The sequence below is a fragment of the Vigna unguiculata genome, chromosome 11 (assembly GCF_037176805.1).
Source record: "Vigna unguiculata cultivar grain cowpea cultivar isolate G323 ecotype 2 chromosome 11, ASM3717680v1, whole genome shotgun sequence".
NCBI lineage: Eukaryota > Viridiplantae > Streptophyta > Magnoliopsida > Fabales > Fabaceae > Vigna > Vigna unguiculata.
This window is the reverse complement of record NC_140802.1, coordinates 28,741,893-28,753,292: the sequence shown is the minus strand read 5'-3', so window position 1 is coordinate 28,753,292 and position 11,400 is coordinate 28,741,893. Positions and strand designations below refer to the sequence as shown.

At 35.1% G+C, this 11,400-nt stretch overlaps 1 protein-coding gene across 1 annotated transcript; it reads left to right on the top strand.

The window, feature by feature from the left end:
* Positions 1 to 3,709: 3,709 nt before the first annotated feature.
* On the top strand, positions 3,710 to 10,249 carry LOC114169864 (TMV resistance protein N-like). The gene is made up of 5 exons (XM_028055217.2): positions 3,710 to 4,423; positions 4,678 to 5,791; positions 7,888 to 8,163; positions 8,387 to 9,487; positions 9,568 to 10,249. Exons 1-5 carry the CDS (start codon positions 3,912 to 3,914, stop codon positions 10,042 to 10,044), a joined length of 3,480 nt encoding a protein of 1,159 aa, XP_027911018.2. The 5' UTR covers positions 3,710 to 3,911; the 3' UTR covers positions 10,045 to 10,249.
* Positions 10,250 to 11,400: the final 1,151 nt, after the last annotated feature.

Sequence of the window (11,400 nt, the reverse complement as noted above, 5' to 3'; positions counted from 1 at the left end):
TTTTTTTTTTGAATTTTTTGAATTTTCTATTATTTTTTTATTTTCTTTTATTAACTTTTTTAATTCTTTATTTTTTACACATGTCACATTACAATTGTGTCAAATGGTACGGTCAATATGATGTGGCAGTAATAGTGTGACATGACAGTGTCACGTGGGTAGTCTCAATTTGATCTCTACAATTGTTTTTTAAATTTAATTTTGTCCCAATTTTTGTAAAAATGAAGCAATATCGTTCCTCTTTGGATTGAGACAAAATTTATTTTTTGTAGAAATCTTATGCTGGTATTTTTATAAAAACTAACATTTTTATTAAATATTTATGAGCCAGTGTCCAACAACCCTTTTATGGTTATTTTGGGCTCGAGTTGGGGTTCTTATGGGGTTCATTTGGACTCCTGAATATGGTATGATAATAAAATGTGTAGAATTATATAGTGGTGAGTCTAATGTATGAATTGTGAATATGCACCAATGTTAAACTTGAATTAGTTTGAGGTTTTAGGATGAATGAATGTTGCAGGTAGTGTCTTGGAGGTAAGTTTAATGTGGCATGAGTTGGAAGCATGGTTGGGTTCTGTTGTGAGCTTTCCATGAACATGAATGTTCCGTTGTTTTATTCACATGTTGAGAATAACATTATTGGTGAGTGCATGTATATCAATATAGATGGAATTGATGCGTAGGTATATGTAGTTGTGCAAATGAGTCATAATTAGCTATCTGAATATGCATTAAGGTTTCCTGGATATCGCTATTTATGAATTCTAATATGAGCATGAAGGATCCTTTGATAACTTGTATGTATGGTCAAATTCAACGGTGCAAATTGTGAACATATGAGTGATTTTCATGATTGATGCATATGATTTGTGATGCAAATTGAGGGATGTTGAACTGTAAAAATACGCAATTGGTATTCTGGATGTGTAACTGTGATTATTTGGGTGTGTTAGAATGGGTTTTGTAGTGCCTAAACCAGTTGGGTGTGATAGTGTTTTGGTAAAATGTATTTCAAAACTAGGAATGACATGCAAGAGAGTTTGACCCAATGCTAATAACTCGGCAAGTGAGATTGCTTAGGCAATCTACCGTCTGGTTGATGCCATGCAGCAACAACCAGTGGTGTTGCCACAGCCCGTGCCACGAGTGGCTACACGGATGACTTTATAAGACATAAGCTGGTCAAGTTCAATGGCAAGGCCACTCTTGATGACGCTGGTGCATGGATTAGGGAGTGTGAGAAAATCTTTTGAGTGACTGCTTGTACGGAGGTGTGAGAAGCTCACTTACACTACCTCTTTCTATTAGTGGGTGATGTAGAGTATTGGTGGGTAGGGATGCACAACAAATGTAGACCAAAGAGGAGGAGGTGAACTGGACAAATTTCAGGATGAGGTTCTTCGAAAAGTACTTTTCAGATAGTGCTAAGCATGACAGGGAGGCTGAATTCATCACGCTACAATAGTGGAATATGTAAGTGCAGGCATATATGGACAATTTTTAATATCTAGCGAGATTCTACTTGCAAAATATCACTGAAGAGTGGCGCTGCAAGAGGTTTAAGAGGGGCTTGAGGCATGAGCTGCTGATATTCCTCGTACCATTGAGGATAAGAGAATTCCCTATCTTGGTGGAACAAACCAAGACTATGGAACAATTGGAGATGGGACCAAGCTGGGTGGTCAGACCACAAAAGAATCTCTTTGAGGCAAGACAACAAAAGAAGCCCTATAATTGCTTACAAACGTCAGCTCAGGGGTTGTAGTGCTTCCAATGTGGAGGAGCACATCTTAAGAGGGATTGCCCTAGATTTGCTAATAATCCTAGGGGCAATGTGGGTGGCCGTAAATCTTTTTGTGCGTGATCAACCGAGGTACTTTGCTAATAGGTGTCCTAATAAGAAGACGATTGCTGGACCATGACCTTAGATACCTTCGACAGATAGGCCTAAACCTGCTGGACGGGTATTTGCCATGACGAGTACTAAAGTAACATAGTCAGGTAATCTTATACAAGACACATGTTTATTGTTTGGCCAAAGTGTAGTTGTATTGTTTGACTCAAGAGCTACACACCTTCACATCTAATGAATGTGTAAGAAGACTTGGTTATCGACGCGTGATTTCGGGTGCAAGTTAGTAGTATCGACACCAGCATCTGGGCAAGTTTCAACCAATTCAGTTTGTGTTGGATGCTCCATTGAAGTGGCAGGTCGCAGGTTCAAGGTGAATCTTATATGCTAGCCTTTAGAGAGATTGGATGTGATACTAGAAATGGACTAGTTGTCTATCAACCATTTGTCATTGATTGTGAACGGTGCAAAGTGGTGTTTCTAGAAACAGAAACGGATGGGGTAGAGTTAATTTCAACTCAAAAGGTCTTGAAGGAACTGAAAGGGGGAGCTACTTGTTTCATGGTAGTATCTCAAGCAGAAAAGAAGAGCATAGAAGGGCAAATTCGTAGCATACCAATGGTAGAAGAATATGTTGATGTGTTTTCAAATGAAGTTCATGGACTACCGCTAAGTAGAGATGTAGATTTCACCATTGATCTAATCCCTGAAGCTAGTCCGATGTTTGTTGCTCCATACAGAATGACACTGACAGAATTGGAAGAACTCAATTAAATCTAAGAATTATATTTAATTTATAATTAAATTTAATAACTTATAATTAAATTTAATAATTTATAATTAAATTTAATAATTTACAATTAAATTTTAAAAATAATTAATAAAAATATTAATACAATATTGATATAAAAATTAAATTTGATCTCAATTTGGAAGGAACACAATTGTTCTATCATGCCAAAAATTAGGACTAAATTAAACAAAATAAAATGACAGAACCATAAACTAACACGTGTCGCTGATTGACACGTGACATAATACTAACTTGAAACATAGATATATTTTTTTTCAATCTTATAAAACAAAAATAATAAAAGAAACCAAGAGCTGACACATGACATGCACCGTTTACCTATGTTAACTATGTAAATAACCATAGAATAAATGATCAAATTAACCAAGATTAGAACCTAACTCACGTTCAACGAAAATAGAAATTAAATTAAAAAAAATAACTAAAATAGAGATAAAAAAGTATTTTAAACTTAAAAAAAACATGTAAGCTTGGTGAAAGTAACACAATGGAGAAGGTGAAGAAATTAGAGAAGACGACCATTCTTCTCGGCACATAATGCCACGTAACAACAATAACAACCATCTCAGAAAAGGCAAGGAAAAAAACTGGAAGCAATTATAAGAAGTCAGAACCTACCAAAACCAGGTCAGCAATAGATTGCAATGAGAAAACACTTATCCCCTATGTGTGTTTTCAAATTAAAAACACCGAAAACACTATAACCATAATGGGTTAGCTATTCTGCTTTTTATGGGACTGAGTTTAAATGTTTGGACCCTTCTTTTTATGGGACTGAGTCCATGATTACATAGTCGAAAATGCGTGAATGGTCCTTTCTCGCGCAACTGTGAGAATGGATGGATGAGATTTATCATGCAGCTTCATATTCCAAGTGAAAAAGAATAGGATTATGTTTAGATTAAAAAAATCCATAACATTACTTTTGACATTTGACATAGGTACGGGTTGAAATTTGAGGGGTGGAGTAAGCAATTGCCTTATATTATTCTCCTGGTTGAAGAAACAACTATTCATAGCTTTTAATAAAGTGTACTCAACCGAAAGCAAAAGGGAAGTCATGGATGGGAATTAAAAATTGATGAAAGCAATTACGAGGAACCAAAGTGGGAGAAATTTCCAAGAAAAGACCAACTCAACGCCCACAAGACTCTGGTCAATTTATATTTCTTCAATTGTTTGTCCATACTTCGCATCTTAACTGCTCAGTCACCAAGTTTGCTTCCACTTTTGTTACTTGCAATGCCTTCTAAGGCCATCATTCAATGCAGTTCTTCTTCATCATCTCAAGTCACAAGAACGTATGATGTGTTTGTGAGTTTCCGAGGTGAAGACACTCGAAACAACTTTACTGATTTTCTCTTCCAGGCTCTTCGTAGAAAAGGTTTTGATGCCTTCAAAGACGATGCGGATCTCAGGAAAGGTGAATCCATAGCACCGGAACTGCAACAAGCCATTGAAGGGTCTCGCGTTTTCATCGTGGTCTTCTCTAAGAACTATGCTTCCTCAACTTGGTGCTTGCGTGAACTTGCACACATTTGCTATTTGGTTGAAACACCGGGAAGACATGTTCTACCTATTTTTTATGATGTGGATCCGTCAGATGTGCGAAAACAGAGTGGCTATTACGAGAAACCCTTTGTCGAATTCGAAGAAAGATTTAGAGAAGATAATGAATGGATGGAGGAAGTACAGAGATGGAGAGAAGCTCTCACACAAGTTGCCAATCTCAGTGGCTGGGACATTAGAAATAGGTAAGCAATCTTCTCTCATTTATTGATATATCTAAATTTACTTCGTATAATGAAGACTATAAAAGGTGCACTTAGCTATTCATACCATAGATATATATTTTATCTTCTAAGAAACTTCTTGCTCATGGCTTTCTTGAATTGATATCCTAGAAGAAGTAACATAATAACCTATTATGGTCCTATTGCTATGCATATATGTTTGGTTCTCTAGGGTGATGATTACTTGACATTTCTTATTTTTATTAAAATGGCAGGCCACAATATGAAGGGATTGAAGTAATTGTTCGAAAGGTGACAGATATATTGGGTCATAAATTTTCAAGTCTTCCGAATGATAATCTAGTTGGGATGGAATTTCGTGTTGAGGAATTAGAAAAACTCTTATATTCGGAGTCAAGTAATGAAGTTAGAGTTTTTGGAATCAGTGGAATGGGTGGAGTAGGAAAGACAACTCTTGTTCGTGCTTTATACGAAAGAATCTGTCATCAATATGATTTTACTTGTTATATCGATGATGTGAACCAGATATATGGAGATTCTAGTACATTAGGTGTACAAAAGCAATTGCTTTCTTGTTCTCTAAATGAAAAATATGAAGAGATTTGCAATGTTTCTGAGGGAACTTATTTGATATGGAAAAGGCTACATCGTAAAAAGGCACTCATAGTTCTCGATAATGTTGATGAAGTTGAACAGCTAAAGGTTTTTAGTGGGAATCGAGACACTATGTTACGTGATTGCCTAGGTAGAGGGAGCATAATCATCATAATTTCTAGAGATGAACAAATATTGAGGATACATGGAGTAGATGAGGTTCGCCATGTTCAACCACTAGAGGAAGAAGAGGCCGTTCAATTATTTTGTAGACATGCTTTCAAAGCTAATGTTATTATGAGTGATTTTGAAAAGATGACATATGAGGTACTGTGGCATGCTCAAGGCCATCCTTTAGCAATTGAAATATTGGGTTCAACATTATTTGGTCTAAGTGTATCACAATGGAGAAGTGCATTAGCTATGCTAAGAGAAAATAAAAGTAAAAAGATTATGGATGTGCTGAGAATAAGTTTTGAAGCATTGGATTCTACAAACAAGGAAATATTTCTAGACATTTCTTGCTTTCTCCATAATTATATAATGGATCATGCAGTAGAAATTCTAAATATTCGTGGATTTTATCCCGACTTTGGCTTGCAAGTTCTCATAAATAAATCACTCTTGATCGTTAAGCATGGGATAATTAAAATGCATCGGTTGTTGATCGATTTGGGCCAGTCTATTGTTCGTGAAATATCACCTAAAGAGCCAAGAAATTGGAGCAGAGTGTGGAGATGCAAGGATCTACAAAAAATACTGTCCAATAACATGGTACAATTGTTTTTAATTATAAAATTTTATTATGTTCACATTTATCTAGGATATACAATATAGAATTTTGCTATCTTGTTTAACAGAAAGTTTCAGTGTGTTCCTTTTGAGTTTTACTAGTTTTAATTTTGGTTCCTTAAGGTTTCTATATCTAACCAAATTGGTCCTTTGGGTTATTACACCTGATAGTATTTTGAGGTTTGTGCAAGGAATAGTTGATGGGATAGAGAAAATTGTGGAGATGGTAGAATGTGGAAGTTGTAGTTGGAAGGAGTATGTAGTTGTAGTAGTGAGTGGTGTGTTAGTTGTGGTTTTAGTTCTTGTCATTCATCAAATGATTGAGTACATGAGTATTTATAGACCTATAGAGTATTCTAGAAAGTGCTAGCCACAACTTGTGTGGAATGTTCTAGATTTTTGTCTATGTAAAATGTTCTTGATATTTTCTACCTATCTTAGACTTTTCTACTTTGTTCTATAACTTTCATTACATTTCAATCCTTTTATCTTAGAATTTTCTAGATTCTTCTAGAATTTGCATTACACTTTAATAACACCAAGTCTGGTCAACTTGATGATAAATAGTCTCTTGGTGTACCAGAGTAACAGTTCAATTCTCTGGTGTCCAAATTTTAATTTTATAGTTGTCAAATGATTATTAAAGATTTTTTAAGCAGTATTTTGAGGCATCGATAAGTCTTTATATTTTCTGACTATTAACACCCAAACTCGTCAATCTTTAAAATGTTTGTGAATGCACTACAGACTGTAAGAAAAACATAAATTAAAAACCCAAATTATATTCCTTTTGTTCTAAGTTTTTATATAGGCAACAATTTTATAGTACCAGCAAAGTGGTATTAGAGTGATAGATCTTTGCAACAATAAAAAACTAAATGAGGTATGAATATCAAGCTACTACAGCTGCACAACACACAAAAAGAAAATCGCATATGTTGGAGTTCTTGTGATGATTCAAAAACTAGTCTCACTAGACAAATTTCAAAGCGGCCAAAAAAAATCAAGGAAGCACGAGATACTTTTCAACAAGAGTTTGAAGCAGATTCAAAGGGTGTGAATAATCAAACTTCAATCTCTTGAGAGAGATTTTGAAAATGAGAAAAGTGAAAGAAAAGGAAAGTTTGAATGAATATTCCAATAGATTTCTGAATTAGTGATTGAATGAAGTCCCATGGAGATACAATTAATTATTGATGAGTTCTTTAGAGGTGACATATTTGTATGAGGTGGAGGAAAAAACCCACCTAGATCGAATGCTTGAATAAAGTCAAGTCGTAATGTTATAATTCCAAAGCGTTTTTGCTTGTTTAAAAAAGATTGCCACTTTTACAATCAATAACATAATTTATTTGTTAAGGCAGAATACGGTGAAGGAAATTTGTTCTTAGGTTGTTAAAATACTACACGAGAGCATAAGAACATATGATATTTGGACAAGGGGGCAATAGTCACATCATACAAAAGCTTTTGTTAAACATGAAATCCTCATTTGCATCACAAGTTAAATTAGGTAATGGAAAGTAAAGGGAAGAAGACAAAGACAACATTCGAGTTACAAAAATACAATGAGATAAGGTAATTCATGACACTCTTTATGTACAAAAACTAGATGAAAATATGTTGAACATTAGACAACTTCTGAATTACGAATATACTTTTTCGAATTGAGAATCGAGAGTGGAGAATTGAGAATTGAAAGAAAACTCAACTTTGTGGCAAGATAAAACGGTGACTCTTGTCCGTGACACAACAGACTTAGGTAGGCAAATTGCAGTGGTCTTATGTTGTTTTCTCAAAAGAACATAAGCTTGTGTTGTTTGAGAAAGAAACGCCTAAAGAGTTTTTTCTCCTGAAGGATGTTAATACAAGAATTTGCATGCTGAATAGATACAACATAGCCTTTTGTGAACCATCTTAAAATTTTTGGGTGTGTTTTTATGCTCAAGTTCCCAAACTAAAGAGAACAAAGCTTGAACGTGGCTGATATATCTTTATTTGTAATAGTTTAGTGACAAAAATGTATGCAAATACTTATAAATGCTCTAACGTTTTCTTTCCACTTTTCAATGTTGTAGCCAGCAGAAAATCTTGAAGCCGTAGTTTTTAATCAGTTTGAATTCCGTAAAAGAACCTTGAGCGCCGATGCGTTTTCAAACCTGAGTCATCTTAAGTTGCTCAAGATCAATGGTCCATATTTTTCCGGAAGCCTGGACTATCTTCCTAGTGAATTAGGATATCTATATTGGAATCGATATCCTTTTAAGTCTTTGCCACCTCGTTTTCTACCATACAAGCTTGTTTCGTTGTCCCTGACTTATAGCAATATCGAGCGACTATGGGAAGATACAAAGGTATAGTTACTTATTGTTCTTTTCTGATTTTAAATGAACAATCAAAGTATCTAAGCTTTATGATTGTTTTAAAAATTTGATATGTTATGATATATGAATTTTATGATATATATTCACATGCCATTTCAAGGTATGTATCAGTCAACCTGTACAAGTATATGCATGTCAACAAAAGAAAGATAAGTGTCATTATTGACTTTGTTTCCTGTTATTGTCCTTTTAGCCTTTACACAGTTTGAAGCATTTGGATCTCTCATATTCAGAAAAACTAATAAAGTTGCCAGATTTAGGGGAGGCCATAAATCTTGAGCGGCTATGTCTGAGATATTGCACAAAAATAAGGGAGATCCATCCATCCATTGGTCTCCTAAGAAAACTTTCTAATGTGACCTTGGAAGGCTGCGAAAATCTTATAAAGTTGCCACATTTTGAAGAGACCCAAAATCTTGAAATACTAAATCTTGAGAGATGTATAAAACTGGAGAAGCTCCATCCATCCATTGGTCATATAAGAAAACTGAAATCTTTGTACTTAAGACACTGCGAAAGTCTTACAATGTTGCCAGATTTTGGAGAGGACCTAAATCTTGAAAGACTATATCTCGATCGATGTATAAAGCTCAGGCATATCAATCCCTCCATTCATCGTCTAAAAAAGCTTACTATTTTGTGTTTGGCAGGCTGCAAAAGGCTAGTAAGCTTGCCCATCACAATATTATGCCTCAATTCTCTCAGTGATCTGTATGTCTCGACCTGTTCAAATCTGTCTTATATCCAATTATTAGAAGAAGCAAGGGATGAAGGTCATTTGAAGAGGCCTTGTGTAGGTGAAGCTTCTGTAAGATCATCTATCATGAAAAGGTGGTTTAAGTGGCCTTTACACTTGTTGCATTCAAGAACACATAAAGATTCAGCTAGCCACTTGTTGCCTTCTCCCAATTTCTCATGCATTCGTGTACTTCAACTAAGTTTCTGTGCTTTACTTGAAATCCCTGATGTTGTTGGAAGTTTGCACAGCTTAGAAAGGCTAAAGTTAAGTGGAAACAGTTTTTCTAAACTACCAAGCCTCAAAGAGCTTTCCAAACTGCATTATTTAGTCTTAAGGCATTGCAAGCAACTGAAATATTTGCCTGAGCTCCCTTCACAAACGTACTTGCCATCGCCAACTACAGAATTTCCAGTATGTACAGACACGAAAGATAAAGAAATAGATCTACATTTTGTAAATTCAGTATTAGATGCTTTGAACTGCCCAAAATTAGATGAGATTGAAAGGGAACGCTGCACTAAAATGGCTGTTTCATGGATGATACAAATACTACAGGTCTGCGGGATCCTTCTTTCTCTTTCTCTATTTTTGTGTGTAAATACCAGGAACTAACATAGCTTTGTCTTTGGTACTAGGCACAATACCGCAGAGATCCGTTGTCCATAACGAATAAATATTTTTCAAGTCTTACTCCTGGAAGTGAAATACCAAGGTTGTTCAACCATCAGTATAAGTCTAGCTATGTAAGTAGCATTGACGCATCTCCCTATCGGAATGACTATGTGGCTGCTGTGTTTTGTGTATTATTCGAAGCTCGATGCAAAAGGGGTATTGTGTCACCAATGTGTCCTCAGAAAGCAAAAGGAGGCAGTAAGATTCCAATGCTTCTTGATGATGATCTAGCCGTCATGGACAATTGTTCAGATTACTTGTGGATGACCTTTTTGAATAAATATGAATTCCTTGAATATCAGCACTCACGTTTGTATAATAATATATCAGAAGTAGTCGGGGATGGTTTTCATATTTCCGTGAAGAAATGGGGGTATCGTCTGATATATGATCTCGATCTAGAATTATCTATTTTAGCAAGGATGCATGGTGGAAGTTAGCCGGGCTTGAAGAACGAGGTTTTGGCATTTGAAGAAAACAAGTAGAAACACTGCATTTTCACCGGAATTCCTTATGGTGTGTTTGGATGAGGCAATACAAGAGGATGATTTATTTATTTGGAGAATTTGAAATTCTTTATAATGAAAAGTTTTGTTTGATAGAGAAATTGAAAAACATTTAAAATGTATGCATTTTTTAAAACAATTTCAATTAGCTAAATTAGAAGAAATTTAAATACCCTAAAAAAATAGTAGAATTTGAAATTCAAATAATCAATCTGTTTGGGTTTTAGTGGGAATCGAGACAGTATGTTACGTGATTGTCTAGGTAGAGGGAGTATAATCATCATAATTTCTAGAGATGAACAAATATTGAGGATACATGGAGTAGATGAGGTTCACCAAGTTCAACCACTAAATAAGAAAGAAGCCGTTCAATTATTTTGTAGACATGCTTTCAAAGCTAATGTTATTATGAGTGATTTTGAAAAGATGACAAATGAGGTACTGTGGCATGCTCAAGGCCATCCTTTAGCAATTGAAATATTGGGTTCAACATTATTTGGTCTAAGTGTATCACAATGGAGAAGTGCATTAGCTATGCTAAGAGAAAATAAAAGTAAAAAGATTATGGATGTGCTGAGAATAAGTTTTGGAGCGTTGGACTCTACAAACAAGGAAATATTTCTAGACATTTCTTGCTTTCTCCATAATTATATAATGGGACATGCACTAGAAATTCTAAATATTCGTGGATTTTATCCCGACTATGGCTTATTCTTGTGACTTGAGATGATGAAGAAGAACTGCATTGCATGATGGCCTTAGAAGGCATTGCAAGCAACAAAAGTGGAAGCAAACTTGGTGACTGAACAGTTAAGATGCGAAATATGGACAAACAATTGAAGAAGTATAAATTGACCAGAGTCTTGTGGGCGTTGAGTTGGTGTTTTCTTGGAAATTTCTCCCACTTTGGTTCCTCGTAATTGCGTTCATCAATTTTTAATTCCCATCCATGACTTCGCTTTTACTTTCGGTTGAATACACTTTATTGAAAGCTATGAACAATTATTTGTTCAACCAAGAGAATAATATAAGGCAATTGCTCACTGTACCACTCAAATTTCACCCGTACCTAAATCAAATGTCAAAAGTAATGTTATGGATTTTTAATCTAAACCTAATCCTATTCTTTTATTGAAAGCAATGAACAAATGTTTGTTCCACCAAAAGAACAATATAATCCTAACATCACATGCTTGCACAAGCCGGTCCCGTCAAATATAATAACCTATTATGGTCCATGAATGAAGATAAACATAAATTATTTTGCTGACATCTTTCTAAACCTTCACA

Coding starts and splice junctions, on each gene's coding strand:
- LOC114169864 (XM_028055217.2), top strand. CDS start 3,912: ATGCCTTCTAAGGCCATCATTCAATGCAGTTCTTCTTCATCATCTCAA. Junction 4,424..4,677: donor GGCTGGGACATTAGAAATAG/GTAAGCAATCTT, acceptor TTAAAATGGCAG/GCCACAATATGAAGGGATTG. Junction 5,792..7,887: donor AAATACTGTCCAATAACATG/GTACAATTGTTT, acceptor TCAATGTTGTAG/CCAGCAGAAAATCTTGAAGC.